Source organism: Aethalodelphis obliquidens, unplaced genomic scaffold (assembly GCF_003676395.1).
Source record: "Aethalodelphis obliquidens isolate GAN/ISIS:26980383/991018 unplaced genomic scaffold, ASM367639v1 scaffold7, whole genome shotgun sequence".
NCBI classification, from domain to species: Eukaryota; Metazoa; Chordata; class Mammalia; order Artiodactyla; family Delphinidae; genus Aethalodelphis; species Aethalodelphis obliquidens.
This window is the reverse complement of record NW_020837951.1, coordinates 34,844,999-34,861,800: the sequence shown is the minus strand read 5'-3', so window position 1 is coordinate 34,861,800 and position 16,802 is coordinate 34,844,999. Positions and strand designations below refer to the sequence as shown.

Genomic DNA, 16,802 nt, shown 5'->3' with positions numbered 1-16,802 from the left:
TCAGTAGTTGTGGTATGCGGGCTCAGTAGTTGTGGCTCATGGGCTCTAGAGCACAGGGTCAGTAGTTGTGGCGCATGGGCTTAGTTGCTCCACGGCATGTGGGATCTTCCCAGACCAGGGCTCGAACCTGAGTCCCCTGCATTGGCAGGTGGATTCTAAACCACTGCACCACCAGGGAAGTCCAGAGTGGTGTCCTTTGAAGCAGAAGAGTTTTTAATTTTGAAGAAGTTCAGTTTATCTATGTTTTCATTTGTTACTTGTGCATGTCTAATATGACACCAAGGTCACAAAGATTTATTCCTATATTTTCTCCTAAGAGTTGTATAGTTTTAGCTCTTGTATTTAGGTCTGTGATTCATTTTGAGTTAGTTTTTGTGTACAAGATGAAGTTATAAACTTTTATCATTTAATATTTCTCCTTGTGTCCTATTCTGTTATCTAATCTTTTATTTATTTGTATTTATGTATTAGCTATTGAAGTTCACATTCAAACCATCCATCTTATATCTTATGCCTGTCTCTAATTTTCTAATCCTTAAAAATGTGTCTCCTCTCCAGAAGCTGGCATAAACTGTCCATATTTATTTCTAGTTTTTATAATTCTCTCTTTTGACCTTTTTGAAATGTAATACTTCGTATGGTGTTTAGTACTGCAGTGTGGTGATTATGTCACCATGTTGAGTTATTTCTGGCTAGCCACCTAATATTTTAAAAGATTTTCTAAAGTTTCTATTCCGTTTCATTGGTGAAGACCACGCCATGCAGTTTTGATCATCGCCTCTGTCTGATAGGAGCAGATTAAGATTGTGATCTATAGAAGAGAGGAAGGTGGGTGTATGCACACCCAAGTGTACCCACACGTGAGTGTGTGCTTGCACATCTTGTTTACCCTCATTCTTGCAGCAGTATTTAGTGTTCAAGAGCCCAGGCTCCCAGGTCAAATAATCTAGGTTGAAGCACAACTCTTTTTTTTTTTTTTTTGCGGTACGCGGGCCTCTCACTGTTGTGGCCTCTCGCGTTGCGGAGCACAGGCTCCGGACGCGCAGGCTCAGCGGCCATGTCTCACAGTCCCAGCCTCTCCGTGGCATGTGGGATCTTCGCGGACCGGGGCACGAACCCGCGTCCCCTGTATCGACAGGCGGACTCTCAACCACTGCGCCACCAGGGAAGCCCCGAAGCACAACTCTTTTAAGGCTTCTAGGCTTCAAGTTTTCTCATATTTTGGAGACCCACTCTACATTAAAAGGTACCCACATCTCACAATAAATATTTTATATAACTATATAAGATTTGACAAATTGACATAAAGTACCTTTTAAGGTATTTGCTCTAACATCTGTTAATACAATTTTGAAGTTAGAAATTTTCTTTTTGTATATGACAGTCTCGTATATTTTTCATACATTGTCATAGGCTCTAGATCTGTGCTGTCCAATATGGTTGCCATTATCCAGAGATGGCTGTTAAGCCCTTAAAACGTGGCTAGTATGAGTGAGAGATTAAATACTTAATTTTATTTGATTTTAATTAATTTAAATATAAAGACTGATCATTCAGTTATTGGAAAACTTTTAAGTATGTTCGGAAGAACTTGGGCCTGAAAATTTACTTTTTAACTGTAAATTTTATGAAATCTGAGAATTTCTGCTGAAAATATAGCATCCAAGTTGACATGCTTTGTAAGTATAAAATACATGCTGAATTTTGAAGACATAATATGAAAAAAAGGGTGCAGAATAGCTCATCAATAATTTTTTTATTGATTACATGTTGAAATGATAGTATTTTGGATATATTGGGTTAAATAAAAATATATTAAAAATCACTTGTTTCTTTTTCATTTCTTCCCCCATTTTCAGGTGGCTATTAGAAAAGTTACATTTACAAATGTGGTTTGCATTATACAGCTGTGCTGCAGTGCCTTTGAAGAAAGTAGCCCCAGTTTGAAACTCCCTCCCCAGCTATGTGACTTTAAGCAGGTTAAAGTTTCTCAAAGCAAGATTCAGTCTTCTTATCTATAAAATAGGGATAATAATCATACCTACGTCACAAGTGTGTTGTAAGGGTCAAATGAGCCATGAAAACAAGTTAGATCACTCCTTGGTACATAGTTAGTGTTCAATAAATGTTACAAATGATTATCGTTGTTGTTGTTACTGCTACTATTACTGTCATCAATTTATCAAGTTTTTTTTTTAATTTGGAAGGATTTTTAACCAGTATTCCATCAAATTTATATTTTCATTCAGTACTTACTTTCATTTTTCAATATGTAACCTTCCCAACCAGGAATCCAGCCTCAGTTTTACTTGTGTCTTCCTTTATTGCATCAGCTTATTAAGAATGCCTAGCGCCTAATACACATTCAGCTACTCTGTTTTTAATGAATTGTTGGATGCTTTTTGTGGCTGTATTTTATGTGTTTATCCTGCAACTCCACTAAACCTATTTTTTAAGCACTAGCAATTCTCTTTGTGAATTCATTTTCTAGGTGTAGATCATCAACTGTTTAGGAAAAAAAAGGTACGCTATTATTCCTCTTATCATTTTTCCTTCTCTGATAAGTATTCCAGGCATTTCTTCTGCCACATTAAATAGGTGTAGTGTCTAGGGTGTCCTTCCTGTTGCTTTTTCAAAGGACTGCAGATGTTGATTTTTGCCTTTCAGTGCACTATATTATTTATTTTACTTAGAAAGGTCCTTTCAGAGCTTTAAAGTTTTCTTTTTTAAAAAAAAAATCAGGAATACCTATGGGTTTTATTCAGTATAAATTATCAGAGTTTTCTGTTTCTTCCCTCTTGTTAAGTCTGTCTTCTAACACTTCTCAGTATTACCCATATGCTCACCTAGGAGAAATCTTCTCCTCGCTCCTAAGAGAGCTCCTTGATGGATAATGTGCGTAATAAGGCTTGGACTTGTCACCTGCATTTTGGTTCCACGAAGCAGTTTTTTAATATTTCCTGGTCCTTGTTGAAACTTGAGATTATTATAAATGACAGAGAGGTGATTTTCAGATAACCGAGGTCCTATTGCATTGGGCAGAGTTCCTGACAGTGTTTGGTAAATAGATGAGAATAAATGATGAACCTTAGCTGCAAAGCCCCGAGGGAGCTGTTACTCCTCCACATTTCTGTTGTTTTTTTATAATGACAATAAATACCTTATCCCATCACTATTTGACCTTCCTCAGAAAGAACCACTGACTCTTAGAAGGAAAAAAATCATTTGCCACAGACAAATGAAAAATAGCTCATAAATTCACTTTGTGGTATTGAAAGATAGAAAATATAACTTTCAACTTACCTGCTTTTAGATATATAGAGAACATACATGTTTTTAACAATTAATATAGAGGGAGTCTGCAATATCTGGGATTTTATACTGGAATCCTCACAGTTACAAAGTTGAAGGGGAAGCAACGTTCATTATAAAGCAAAAAAGAAAAAAATCACCAAAGAAACAACTCACCTATAAAAATTAGTCATCATTAGACATCTAAACTGAGCAATTCCTTGTTCCTATTCACAGTCCATGTTTTTCCTCTTCTGTACCTCTGCTGAAGCAGTGCCCCCTGCCTGGAATGCCTGTCCGTCCATCCATCCGCCCACCCATCCATCCACCCACCCATCCATCCATCCATGCGTCCATCCATGAATCCATCCACCTACCCATCCATGCATCTATGCATCCATCCACTCAGCAGCAGTTACTGAATATCTTTTGTGTGCCAGGATTTGGGCTGTATAGATATACCCTCGACATCTCTCAGATGCCACCTCTTCTAGGTAGCAAATGCTTCCCTGATTCCTTCTCCTCTAGCCCACAAAGTTAAAACTGCTCTACCTCTTCTCTGAGTACCCACAGCACTTCACGACCTCTCTTTTAGAGCACGGTGCTATGTCCCGCTGTCTTATCTACTGGCGTTTGTGTCGTCTCTCTCTCAAGAGGAGAGTTGGTGTCCACTTAGCTCTGCATCTTCCTCCTCCAGAATGCCTAGGGCTGACCTGGTTTGTGGCGACCAACTAGACTCCCCTCTCTGTCTTTTTTACACACTCCTTCTCTTCCAGGGCTAAAGATGCTGCAGCTGATGGACCCCCTGGGATCCCAACCCAGACCATCATCCCTGTGAAACACACAGTAAAAATAGACAAAGATGATCTCCTCCAGGACTATGGATTTCACATTTCTGAGACCCTTCCCCTCACAGTGGTGGCCGTCACAGCAGGTAGGGGATGACTGGGAAATGAGAAAGGATTTTGGCTTCTTGGGGAGAAATATCCCTCGTTCTCTTCCCATCTCTCTGTGCTATAACATAATGTAGAAAATGCTACCCCAGAAAGCTAGACAGGGCACATCTAATTTCGACCTAATTCTGTCTAGGGCTTTGCACCTTCCTGTGGTGCTGGGAGGGAGGAGCTCCAAGTGCACTTGCTGATCTGCACCCCAGGTCCACTGGCCTCAGGCAGGGATTTGCCCACCCGTGGCCCCCTGGCCAGTCTCAGGGGCAGTGACAGTATTGGGACCAGCCGTCCTCTCTGAACCCTACATGCTCTGAGCTGGGGAGAGTTTCTGGGCAGACAGTAATAGAAATTATTGATTTGTTTTCACTTGAGTCTGTAAAATATAGGCTGTATCAGGGTGAAGATGAGCAGGCTGGGAATGTGTAGTGTTTTTTGTCATACTTCAGCTATGTGTTGATGTGAGATCTGGGACTAGTTAAAATCTAATAATTTGAATTTACACACACACACACACACACACACACACACACACACACACACACACACCAGAGTTCTTTAGCAATGAATGTAGTAGATTGGCTGGCCAGCTCTGTTGATTCAGGGAGTTTCTGCTAGTCTTCTTTCCCTGGACAGTCTCCTAACATCCCTTGAAGGTGATGAATGGTAGGTACGTTATCCATGCTTTGTAAACAGGAAAACTGAAATCCATGTGAGCCCAAGTCTGGCCAGGGGTGTGGGTGAGCCAGTGCCCTGGGGACTGGATCAGGCTGCCATTCAGGTGAGCTGCTGTGACACGTGGGGTCTGGGCTCTCCTGGCATGAACATCAGTTACTTCTTTTCTCTTCAACAGGAAGCTCTGCTTATGGCAAGCTTTTCCCTGGTGATCAGATCCTCCAGATGAACAACGAGCCTGCTGAAGACCTTTCCTGTGAACGAGCGGTCAATATTCTGAGGTACTAAATTGTCTTCCGTCATCCACAGAATTACTATATATATTATTATATATATTGCACAGATTTTTATAGAGCAAGGGTGGGAGACAGAAAGGGCATAACTGATATCCCTGGGATTTAAGTAAAGTGCAGGCTCCTTTAAAGCAGCAATAACAGCCTTGTTTTAGAATTCCATCTCGGTTACTATCTGCCCTCTTTCACCTGCCTACAGAAGTGATGGGGAGGCACAAGGTGCTCTATTTATCAACCCCCTGCAATGCCCAAAACACTGTGCTAGGCGCTGCGGGGAATGTAATTATGAATAATACATAGGCCCTACCCCTTTAGGATGTATAGGGTTGTTGTAACATATGCCCAAAATTAGACTAAATTGACACTAAGTCTGCTTATTGTTCTTTAACCCTTTTAACATCTCTTCCTAAATGTTCTTGGTGCAGCCTGTAGGCATATACGTAGTTCCATTGGTATGGCACCTACTAACTTCTACCTGGTGTCCTGGTGATTTTTTTAAATGTCTCACTTTCTGCTTTGACCATGATCTCCTTAAGACCAGGCACACAGTGGGTGCTCAGTGGAATGAGTGAATGTGGTTGGCACTGACAGTTGGCGACCCTGGTTTTAAGACAGAGGAAGTGAGTGACAGGAGTGAGGAGGCCTGACAGATGTTCTATAGGCACGTGCAGTCCTTTGTCTTTTAAAACTTTCACCCAACACTGTTTTAATGACTTTAATATAAATAAAGGGAAATGAGAAATAGAGTTAGAGGAAAGCCAGCTTGAAGATACTTCAAGTTTGTACTTTAGTCTGTTCCTTTTTGTGAGTGGTGGTTTTCATTTCTGAGGGCCTATCATGTGCAACGCACACTGAATAACCGGCAACAATAACAAAGTCAGAGAAAGAGAAAATGAAAATGCAGGATGCAGTCTCCACCCTCAGGAAGTCCACAATCTCGCTGTGGAGAAACATAAGATTTACAGAGAATCCATCATAGTGTAGAAAATAGAATCCTCTCAACCACACCCAATATTGCTTCAAGATTACTAGGGAATAAGGTGAGTGGGTGGGGCAGCCAGGAAAGGATTTGATTATTTCTTTGTGTGTGTGTGTGTGTGTGTGTGTGTGTGTGTTTGCAGTACGCGGGCCTCTCACTGTTGTGGCCTCTCCCGTTGCGGAGCACAGCCTCAGGACACGCAGGCTCAGCGGCCATGGCTCACGGGCCCAGCCGCTCCGCGGCATGTGGGATCTTCCTGGACCGGGGCATGAACCCGTGTCCCCTGCATCGGCAGGCGGACTCTCAACCACTGCGTCACCAGGGAAGCCCTGATTATTTCATTTTAAAAAATGAAATATGGTTATGGAAATCATGAAGTTTGCTTTCCCAATTACTGGGTGGTTTTCTCAAAGAATTTCTCCATTCCAGCAAATGAATTTTAGATTTTCACTGCTACTAATATCTCTTCCAGGCTAGATCAAACTCTGACTAATAAACAAAAGTATTCACAATTTAAAACAGTAGACCAAAATTTGAATGTTTAGGTAACATTGAACCCTGATCTGTTCAATGGGCAAGGAACCCCGGGGGGCAAAGGGGCTCCACTCCCCAGACACTTACAGGATGGTAGTACAGAGACAGCTCGTGTATACCCCGCTAAGATTGAGGGCAGACAGTGTCTCAAGAGAAGCAGGGGAAAGGGGCTGTAAACGCTGGAGATTCCTCCAACTTGTGGGGAAGTTGTGGTTTGACAAAACAGAGAAGAGTACAGAAGTATTTCGGCTGGCCAAGTTCTACCTTTAATGCTGGGTAGAATTTGGGCTACAAAGATGGAGGTGAAGGATGATCCATGCAGAGTGACAAGGAGGAGTGACTGGCTGGGGAGTAGGGATACTGAGCGGTTCAGTTTGTCTAAGGCACTGGATACCTAGAGAAAAGTTCTGGTAAGTGAGGCCCGGATGATGGAGGGTCTTGGTGCTGATACAGCGAATTCAGGGGTTATTCTCCTCCTGGAAGACTGAGCCACTGAAGACTTGTGAGCAGGGATGTGACCTGATGTATGCTTGCATCTGCACTCTCAGCTCCATGACTTGTGTGGGAATCCCGGAACTGCTTACTTTTTTAGCTTAATTCCCAGTGTCATTGCCATTTATAAAAGTAAAAACCCAAGCAAACAAAAACCCAACAAAATCTCTCTAATTCCTCTGATTATCTATCTGTGAGGCCAAACTGTCCTTTTGAGAGTACTTGGACGTTGGTTTGTTGTGAATTCTCTTGAAAAAGACCTGTTCTTATATAAAATGGAAAAGAGGCAATCCCCAGGCACTTAGAAACCTCAGGTTGAGTTTATCTGTTAGAGGAAGTAACACACTGGCAGCAGCTGGCCTAAATGTTCATATTGCAAGAAATCAAATGAAATTATTTTGCAAACTGCTTCTCTAGCAATGGCAGAGATAAAGGAAAATATGAACTGATTTTTCAGTTCTGTCCTCTAATGCAAAGTGGAAGTTTGGCACTTATCTGGTTGATTTGATCACTTTTGGAACCTAAGAGATTATAACAAAACAAAAATGTATAGTATTTGATTAAATGATTGGACCCACCAAACTTGTGTGCCCAAACACCGTAAACTTGTTGGCTTTTATCTGATCAGTGTTATCCACATTCATTTATTCTATTTCATGAATGTTTAGCCAGTTTTCTGAAATAGCAACCTAAGTTATCTGTGTTAGTGCTCTGTTTTCTCTTAAAATTTTTTTCTGGACGTAAACCTAGCTAGTGGTCATAGCAACCGGATGAGTTTTCCATCATATAGACTAAATGAAGGATAAGTGGGGGTGGACTTCCCTGGTGGTGCAGTGGTTAAGAATCTGCCTGCCAATGCAGGGGACACGGGTTTGATCCCTGGTCAAGGAAGATCCCACATGCCGCGGAGCAACTAAGCCTCTGTGCCACAGCCACTGAGCCCGCATGCCACAACCACTGAGCCCATGTGCCACAACTACTGAAGGCTGCGCGCCTAGAGCCCGTGCTCTGCAACAAGAAAAGCCACCGCAATGAGAAGCCCGCACACCGCAACGAAGAGTAGCCCCCGCTCACTGCAACTAGAGAAAGCCCGCACGCAGCAACAAAGACCCAATGCAGCCAAAAATAAAATAAAATTTAAGAAAAGAAAGAAAGATAAGTGACTTAATTTAGTGGCTGTAGGTATGGACTAGATGGTAGAGGGAAGTATCTGAAGATTTTCTTAAGGTAGCAGTGGCATCTGGGACAGCTTAAGTTCCTTCACAGATCACTGCTTTCTCAGTGTCCTCAATTTTGCTGAGCCAAAGAAGCTGAGGCAAGAGAGGCTGCTTTGTAATTCTACCAGTCTTTTTGACCCTAACACACACACACACACACGCACACACACACGTGTATCACCCAGAATGATGACTTTTTTTACCTTTATTCTTTTTTTTCAGGGAAGCTGAAGATTCTCTTTCAATCACAGTTGTTCGCTGCACATCGGTATATCTCTTTTTATGTCTTGTGTGTTAGTTTCACCCTTCTTGGCCCCAAGACCCTGTATCCCCAGCAGAATATCCCCCGTAGAATAAACAGCCTGTGTGCCAGTATTGTGGAGGACACAGATGTGGGTCCAGGCTTCAAGAACTCATGGTCCAACTAACGAGACAGGCCTGTGATTATGCAGAGTGGGATGACAAGGGTACCAAACTAGGAGTTTCAAGACAGGTCTGAGTGATATCACTGTGGAGCAGTCATTTAGTTTCAGTTTTGACTTTTGTAAAACAGAGAGGAGGACAGTAACTGCCTTGTCTATCTAATGGGTTGTTCTGAGGACCCAACAAGGTGTTGAATGTGAACGTGTTTTATCGGCCTCAAGGCAAGGTGTGGCACAGATGATGCACAGAAAGGCACCAGCCATCCTAAACCACTGTAAGCCTTTATATGTGATACAGGGGAAAGTATATAATCAGATTGTAAGAGAAAACTACCAAGGAGGAAAAGTTGACAGAAAATTCTCATTTTGAGACTTTAGTACATACCTCTTAGCCTTGGCCACAAATAGACAAGAAAATAAATAGGGGCATAGAGAATTTTAATAATGCATTTAATAATCTAATCCAACTGACCACATACCAGACCACCAAAAAAACTGAATTCTCCAAAGAAACAACTGTATAAGTCTCTTTTCCAGAATATAATAAAACACAAATTGATAGCTATCAAAAACTTAATTAAGGGGCTTCCCTGGTGGCGCAGTGGTTGAGAGTCCGCCTGCCGATGCAGGAGACATGGGTTTGTGCCCCGGTCCGGAAAGATCCCACATGCCGCGGAGCGGCTGGGCCCGTGAGCCATGGCCGCTGAGCCTGCGCGTCCGGAGCCTGTGCTCCACAACGGCAGAGGCCACAACAGTGAGAGGCCCGTGTACCACAAAAAAAAAAAACAACAAAAAATCTTAATTAAAACCACCCAGTCATTTGGAATAAAAATGCAATCTCCTAAGTAAAGACAGAATCAAATGGAAAAGCAAAAATTACCATTATAGACTAGATAGAAAATAATTAAAGTTTAGGACTCTACTTCTTAGAACTTATATACAGTTGAAGCTATACTCAGAGTAACATTCATAACCTTAAAAGTGATTTTATTATTTAACAAGAAAACAGGTTAAGTAAATATTCAGTGCAAGAAGTAGGAAGAAAAGACTAATAAAACAAACATAAAGCAGATTAAAGAAAATGATAAAAATTTAAACCTAAATGATGCTTTGGAAAACAGAAAAAATTGGAAAGTTGATAAATCCAAGGGCTAGTTCTTTACAGGAAAAAATAAAAAAATAGGAGAACTTTAGGGAAAAGAAATATGTGGGCCTTACATGAAGGAAACTAGAATAATACTGAAGGAAGTAAAATTTTTCTTTAATATAAAAGGAGTTACATATTATGTTCCTTGATGGGAAGACTACTAATATGTCGGATTTTCTCATGTTAATGTATATGCTTAAGGAAAATGCAGACTCCCTGTGGGACTTTTATTTGGATTTTGACAAAGTATATCAAGGTGAGACTTATCAAGAAAATCTTTTTTAAAAGGAATAATGATGGCCTTGAAATACTAGATTTTAAAACTAATAAAGCTGCAGTCATTAAAACAGTGTGATTTTGATGAAATGTTGGATATATCAATCTAATCAAATAGAAAGTCCAAGAATAGATACCAGTATAAGAATTTAGTATATGATAAATATGGCATCCCAAATCAGTGGGAGAAAAGATGATTATTCAAGAAATTGTACTGGGACATATCTCGCACCATTTGATGTTAAAGACTTAAATATAAAAAACAAACCATAAAAATGTCAACAATATGGATGGGTGTCTATTCGGTCGTAAGTTGCAGAAAGAATTCCTAAGCATTTAGGGAGTGGGAGAAGGTACAGTGGAACAAACAGCTATTTCATTATGTGGAAAAAATTAAATTTCTGTGGTCCAAAAACTCCATAACACTAAAAAGCAAAGAAATTGTTGCCTCCTCTCCTTATTTGAATTGTTATTTTTTGTTTGTTTGTTTCTTAGAAGTAGAACAGGAAAAAAACCCCCACCTAAATAGGACTAGGATGTTTACCATAAATATGAAAGACCAAGTGTTTTATGCACAGATAAATGGAGATTCTTCTATTCTAAATAGAAGAATTTACCTATGAAATAGTGTGAAACCAATGCATAAAAAAACAGTATACTGAAAGCTAATCGCTATAAATGATCACGCAGGTGTTGAGAGATTCTTTGCATTTAGCTGATTACCATCTCAGTGGAGAACATCTTAATCTTAATTAGGTAGGTCTTTTCCTACTCTATTTCCAAGAGTGATAGCAAATGATAGCACTTGTTAAGTAAGGAGAGAGGGAAGCAGCATATAGCTACCTCCTTTTAAAAAATAAAAAGTATAGGGAGAGGAAAATTAACATGTTCCAGTACCATTCCTAAGATTCCTATGAGGTTGCCAAGAAAAGAGGAGTATGAATACTGTACTTTGGAAATCCTGCAGGGAAAGCTGATATTAGCCCAGGTGATGGCCCCTGTGCCCCTGAGAAATGCCCTGAATATTGTCTAGCCCACTCGGGCCTCTCACCAGAAGTTATATGATCATAAGACAAATGATCATACATATTTTACTTCAGCAAGAATGCTCATCTTTCTCCAAGTGGATTCTTAGAGTCCTCAAATGATTTGAAATTGATTAGGAATTATAAAATCCTAAGTTGGAATACTAATTACTGCTTCTCTAGGACACAGAATTTTATGATTAAAATATGTTTTGGTTTAATTGTATAGATCTGTATTTCTATTCATTATAATACATTATTTATTATAATATTAATACTAATATTTAATGTCTTATTTAATTTGTGCCAAAAGAAAATCCTGCAAGGTAGATGTATTGGTTATCCCCCTTTTACAGATGAGGACACCATAGCCTCACAGGCACATGGTCTCACATGCAGAAATCAGTAGAGCTGGGCTTTTTTCAGGTAGTTAGACTCCAGAACCCATGCTCGTTAGAATTATGTTGTTTCTGCCTCCTGGTCCAGTTCCCATACTGTGCAGAAGAGAAGACTGAAGGCCAAAGAAAGGAGTGTGTACACACACACATACGCACGCACACACACACACACACACACACACACACACACACACACACACACACCTGGTTTTCTTCCATAACAATTTGTGTTTGAGGTAGTTCTCAGAACTGTTGAGTAGCTGAAGTTGGGTTGGAATTCAGGTTTCTTTGCTCACAGGCCAGTTCTCTTTGTCTTCATCATACCACAGCCTTTGGCCACTGTATTGAATCTTGAGCTGTCCTCAGACACATAAGAACATTGGGTTGAGATCCCTAAATTTTATGAAAAGAGATCTCTAATGGGATGTCGTCCTTCTCTGTGGGTTTTAATTGAATTCTCAACAGCTGTCAAGCTTTTGCTTTTGTTTTTAAGAAACGAGAAGATGTACATGGCTTTTATGAAAGTCCCACATTTTTCTAAAGTGTGTCGTGTTAATGTTTTGCAGGGAGTCCCCAAGTCCTCCTTCCTAACGGAGGAGAAGCGAGCCAGGCTGAAGACCAACCCCGTGAAGGTGCACTTTGCAGAGGAAGTGCTCGTCAGCGGACACAGCCAGGTGCGTCACTGGTCAGGAGGTTGAAATGACTCTTCATGAAGTGGGTGAGCTGCCTCCTGGCATGTATCTCCTGAGGACTCTGGAATCTGCAGCATGGAGGGGATGCAGAGGGAGTGCAGAGGGCTTGCTTGAGGCTCTGTGCCCCCTTAGTGAGGCACCTGCAAACGGTGAACAGGGAGAGACGCACTGGGTGTGGCTCTGTCATTCTGTGACTCCATTTTTCTGCCCTTGAAATTTCAACAGATTCCAATTGTTCATTTCTCATTCTAAATCTTCAAACTTGGTATTCCCTCTGAAGGTGATATATTGATAGTAGTGATGGGGGCCGGGGGAGGGGGGTGGCTTTGGTTTTTTTAAACAGCCCATCATCTATTGAACCTCTACTGCATGAATTTTGGGTACATAATCCTTAGTCATCACCATACCCTGCATGGGAGGTATTTTAACAAAAGAGGAAGCAGAGGATTAGAGAGGTTAAGAGAATTAACCTCTGAGATCACATAGCTAGAAATACAGGAGCACAGGTCTGTGTGACTTCAGTTCTTCTGTTTTCCACTGTGATATGCTGTCTAGTCCTTTTTGATATGGGAATACCCAGGATTGGTGTGGTTGGATATGAGGGTTCAGAAGACAAGTTTGTAAAGGGAAAATGTTGGCTAGAGTTTGATGTTTTCAATGTGGACTGTTAAAGACTCATATATTCATAATTTAAATATTTTCCACCCGATGGTCTGTAACTATTACCATTCTGAATTCAGTGATCAATAATAGATTTTGAAACTTTCAAATCAGAGCTTGTCCTTATCTGGTTTTCTTAGCATAGAGACCGGTGAATGGGGAGTCACGGCCATTGTAACACCAGATTCAGGTGATCTGGTTCACATCTGGAGAGCCCTTATTTTCTTCTTGTCCTGCTGCTTAACAGACTCCACCTTCAGTTAGACCTCAGAGTAAAAGGTGGATTTGTTCAGGAAGGTCTAGTGGGAGGCCTAATGTATTAATCAGAAAAGACCTGAGATCCTGTCAGTCTGAAATATTTGAGTCTCTGTGTGTCCATGTTTGTGAAAATGGATCAAACCTCTTCAGCAAATTGAATTTTGATTCAACGTGTGTTTTTAAGAGTAGTACATAGTAGGGCTTTCCTGGTGGCACAGTGGTTGAGAGTCCGCCTGCTGATGCAGGGGACATGGGTTCGTGCCCCGGTCTGGGAGGATCCCACATGCTGTGGAGCAGCTGGGCCCGTGAGCCATGGCCACTTAGCCTGCGCGTCTGGAACCTGTGCTCCGCAACAGGCCACAACAGTGAGAGGCCCGCGTACCGCAAAAAAAAAAAAAAAAAAAAAAAGAGTAGTACATAGTAAAGAGAAGTAGAAGCTAGAACCAACTAACAGAACAGGTAGAGAATAAGGGTTCTGCAGATGTGAACCAGACCCCCTGGGGAGACTTGCAGCTCAGGGTACCGAGTCTCTGTATCAGCCACGTGAGGCAGAGACAGCCAAACCAGCGAGAGTTCATCATTGTGACCTGCATTTTCATCCTCTCAAGTATTTAAAAGATGATAAAATCAGTTGCTAAACTTTCTCCCTTGAAACATACTAAGACCCTAGGAGAATCTGAAATAGGAAACCAACATTTGGGGGTTTGGGGGTTTTTTATTATTGAGGTATAGTTGATATACAATATAAGTTTCAAGTTTCAACATTGTGATTCACAATCTTTAAAGGTTATATACTCCATTTATAGTTATTATAAAATTTTGGCTATATTCCCTGTGCTGATCAATATATCTTCGTAGCTTATTCATTTTATACATAGTAGTTGGTACCTCTTAATTCCCTACCCCTACCTTGCCCCTCCACCCCCTCCCTAGTGGTAACCTCTAGTTTATTCTCTAGATCTGTGAGTCTGTTTCTTTTTTATTATATTCACTAGTTTGTTTTATTTTTTAGATTCCACATATAAGTGATATCATACAGTATTATCTTTCTCTGTCTGACTTAAGGAAACCAACACTTCAAATATGCTTAACTTTGCTAACCGTTAAAGAAATGCAAAGGAAAATATTAAGAACTGCTACTTTGTACTTAGTAAATGAGCACAAATAAAGAAAAATGTAAGCCCTGATCCCAAGAAAGTAGCTACACTCATGTACTAATTGGTGGCTTTGTAAATTGATTTAATCTCTGGGAGTAGAAGAAAACAAAACTTAATGAATGCCATAAAAGTGGGCCAAGGACCACATTCTCATTAATTTAAGTCTATAACATAATTTAAATGCAAAAATCCATGTAGTTAAAGATATCTGTTTTACTGATAGATAAATTGCAAAAAATTTGAAAAAATGTTAAATGTCTAGGGCAGAGGAATGGTTAAAGAAATTCTGATATTTCAACTCAACAGACTCTTTATAAGTCCATTAAAATTATAAACATTAAACCCACATGAAGAAGTGTATATGTGTTGAGTAAAAATGCACATAGAATCGTGCATGTTCTATTAGTGCGGCTCTCTAAAAGCTATTTACAGGTATAGATAAAAATTGGAAGAAGCCTTAGAGAAAAGCCTTAGTTATGTGATGATGTTATGGATGTATTTTTTGGTAAATCACAAATAATAAAGTATCAAGGAAAGCATGTCATACTTGGGAATTCCAAAGATTAAGATTTCTAAATACCCTAAACCAGAGTAGTGAGATGACAACATGCGCGATGTGAAATCCCTCATCCCTGACTGAGTGTGAAATGGCACTGGGATATGACCATATTCCTTTTTCTTCCATAAAAGTACTGTGGTTTAAAAAAAAAGTTATGTAGAGTGATGAATGTGAGTCTTGCTTAAACGATACAAGTGGCCTTATATTTAGGAGATACAAACTTCTCATCTGAAAAAGGCTGTCAGGTTTTTGAAAAAAGATGGTAAGCTTCTAACCCAGGTGGGCTTTGTACCCAAACTCTTTGCAGAGATTAGAATTGGGGGCAGTTGTTCTCATAAATCCGGAGTGATGGTTGGGATGAGTAGAGACGGAGAGCAGCCCTCTGCCCTTTGGTGTTGCTTTACTGTAGGGAATGAAATAGTAAAATGTTGAGGGGGCTCTGAGGGAGCAACCTACCCCCCATTTCACCCAACCCCGCAAGGCACAGTGCAAGAATCTCAGAAAGGCCCATCTGAGACGATGTGCATGCTTGTCACCTGACTTGCCAAATTGCATCCCATAAGGGCGGCAACCAGCAGTGAAGTGTCAGCTGATGGCCGCGTGACATCGTACAGGCTCACACAGTGCTGTCAGTATGCTCGTGGCAGGGCTCACTCTTCACTGTCTTCCAGTTCTAGTGGCTATCCCTGGAACAAAGCATGCCTGTATCTGTGTGGCATAGACCTCATCCATTGGACAAATCTCCAAATGTCAAGAATCAATCTACAACGTGGTGAGGAGGTTGGGGAAAATCCTGCTCTCTTCACCAGGCAGGGCCAGGGAAGCTGAGGATCTGTCACACCCAGGGACAGGAAGGGACAGTTTCAACACTATTCTTGTGTTTTCCAGGGTAATTCTCTGCTGTGTATGCCCAACGTGCTCAAGGTGTACTTGGAGAATGGACAGACCAAAGCTTTCAAGTTTGAGGCACACACGACTGTGAAGGTATTCGGAATAAACTTGAATCTCTTTCCCAGTGAGAATTTGCTGGCTCCCAGGACCCCGGGGGCAGCTTGCCAGGCAGCTACCTTGGTGATCTCACAACCACCATGGTCTGACCACCTGCAGTAAGCCAAGCACTGTGTTATCTCATTTAGTTGCACAAACACCCAGCAAGCTGGTATTTTAATCACCGTCTTGCAGGGGAGGAAATCAGGGCTCAGAGAGATGAAGTACCCAATACAACTCATAAGCTTTCACCCTTAGCCACTGGGATTCCCTGCCTCTTGTATGGGACTCCACCTGCTACCCAAAAGACTAGAGTCGCTAAAATCCCAGGCAAGGTGTGCGGGCAGGTCCAGGCCCCTGTGAATTCTATTCTGGATGGAAGTCAGTTTGACTTACATTTAACAAGTTCCCCCAGAGGAGATACTCTGAGGCAGGTGGTACAGAATGAGGTAGAGAGTGGTCTCTGTCTCCCAGGAGCCTGCAGTCTAGTTGAGGAAAGATAGACATTCTTGGAACTCGCAGTAGTCCAGGGCAGGACGAAGTAAGGGCTGTAGGGAGAGGGACAAGGAAGTGCCCAGCATGCAAGGGAAAGAGCACCATCTTTCTATCTGACCATGTTCTGTCCTGTCAGGACGTCAGAGAAGGCTTTGCAAGGAAGCTGGACCTGAGCCGAGCTTTGAAGGGTTTCTAAGACTTCAACAAGCACAGGTGGGGACAGGGTTTTTGAGGGGTTAGAGGATGCACATCAATCTGAAGAAGTCCCATGAACTAAGGCAGAGAGCCAGTAAGACAA

General features: G+C 41.3%; 1 protein-coding gene across 1 annotated transcript in view; it reads left to right on the top strand.

Moving 5' to 3' along the window:
* FRMPD1 (FERM and PDZ domain containing 1) overlaps positions 1-16,802 on the top strand; it is a 95,890-nt gene that overhangs the window by 60,400 nt on the left and 18,688 nt on the right. The window contains exons 3-7 of the mRNA XM_027105474.1: positions 4,068-4,225; positions 5,092-5,194; positions 8,651-8,696; positions 12,263-12,370; positions 15,911-16,006. Coding sequence (XP_026961275.1) covers positions 4,068-4,225; positions 5,092-5,194; positions 8,651-8,696; positions 12,263-12,370; positions 15,911-16,006 — 511 coding nt within the window. The remainder of the gene's footprint in view (positions 1-4,067; positions 4,226-5,091; positions 5,195-8,650; positions 8,697-12,262; positions 12,371-15,910; positions 16,007-16,802) is intronic.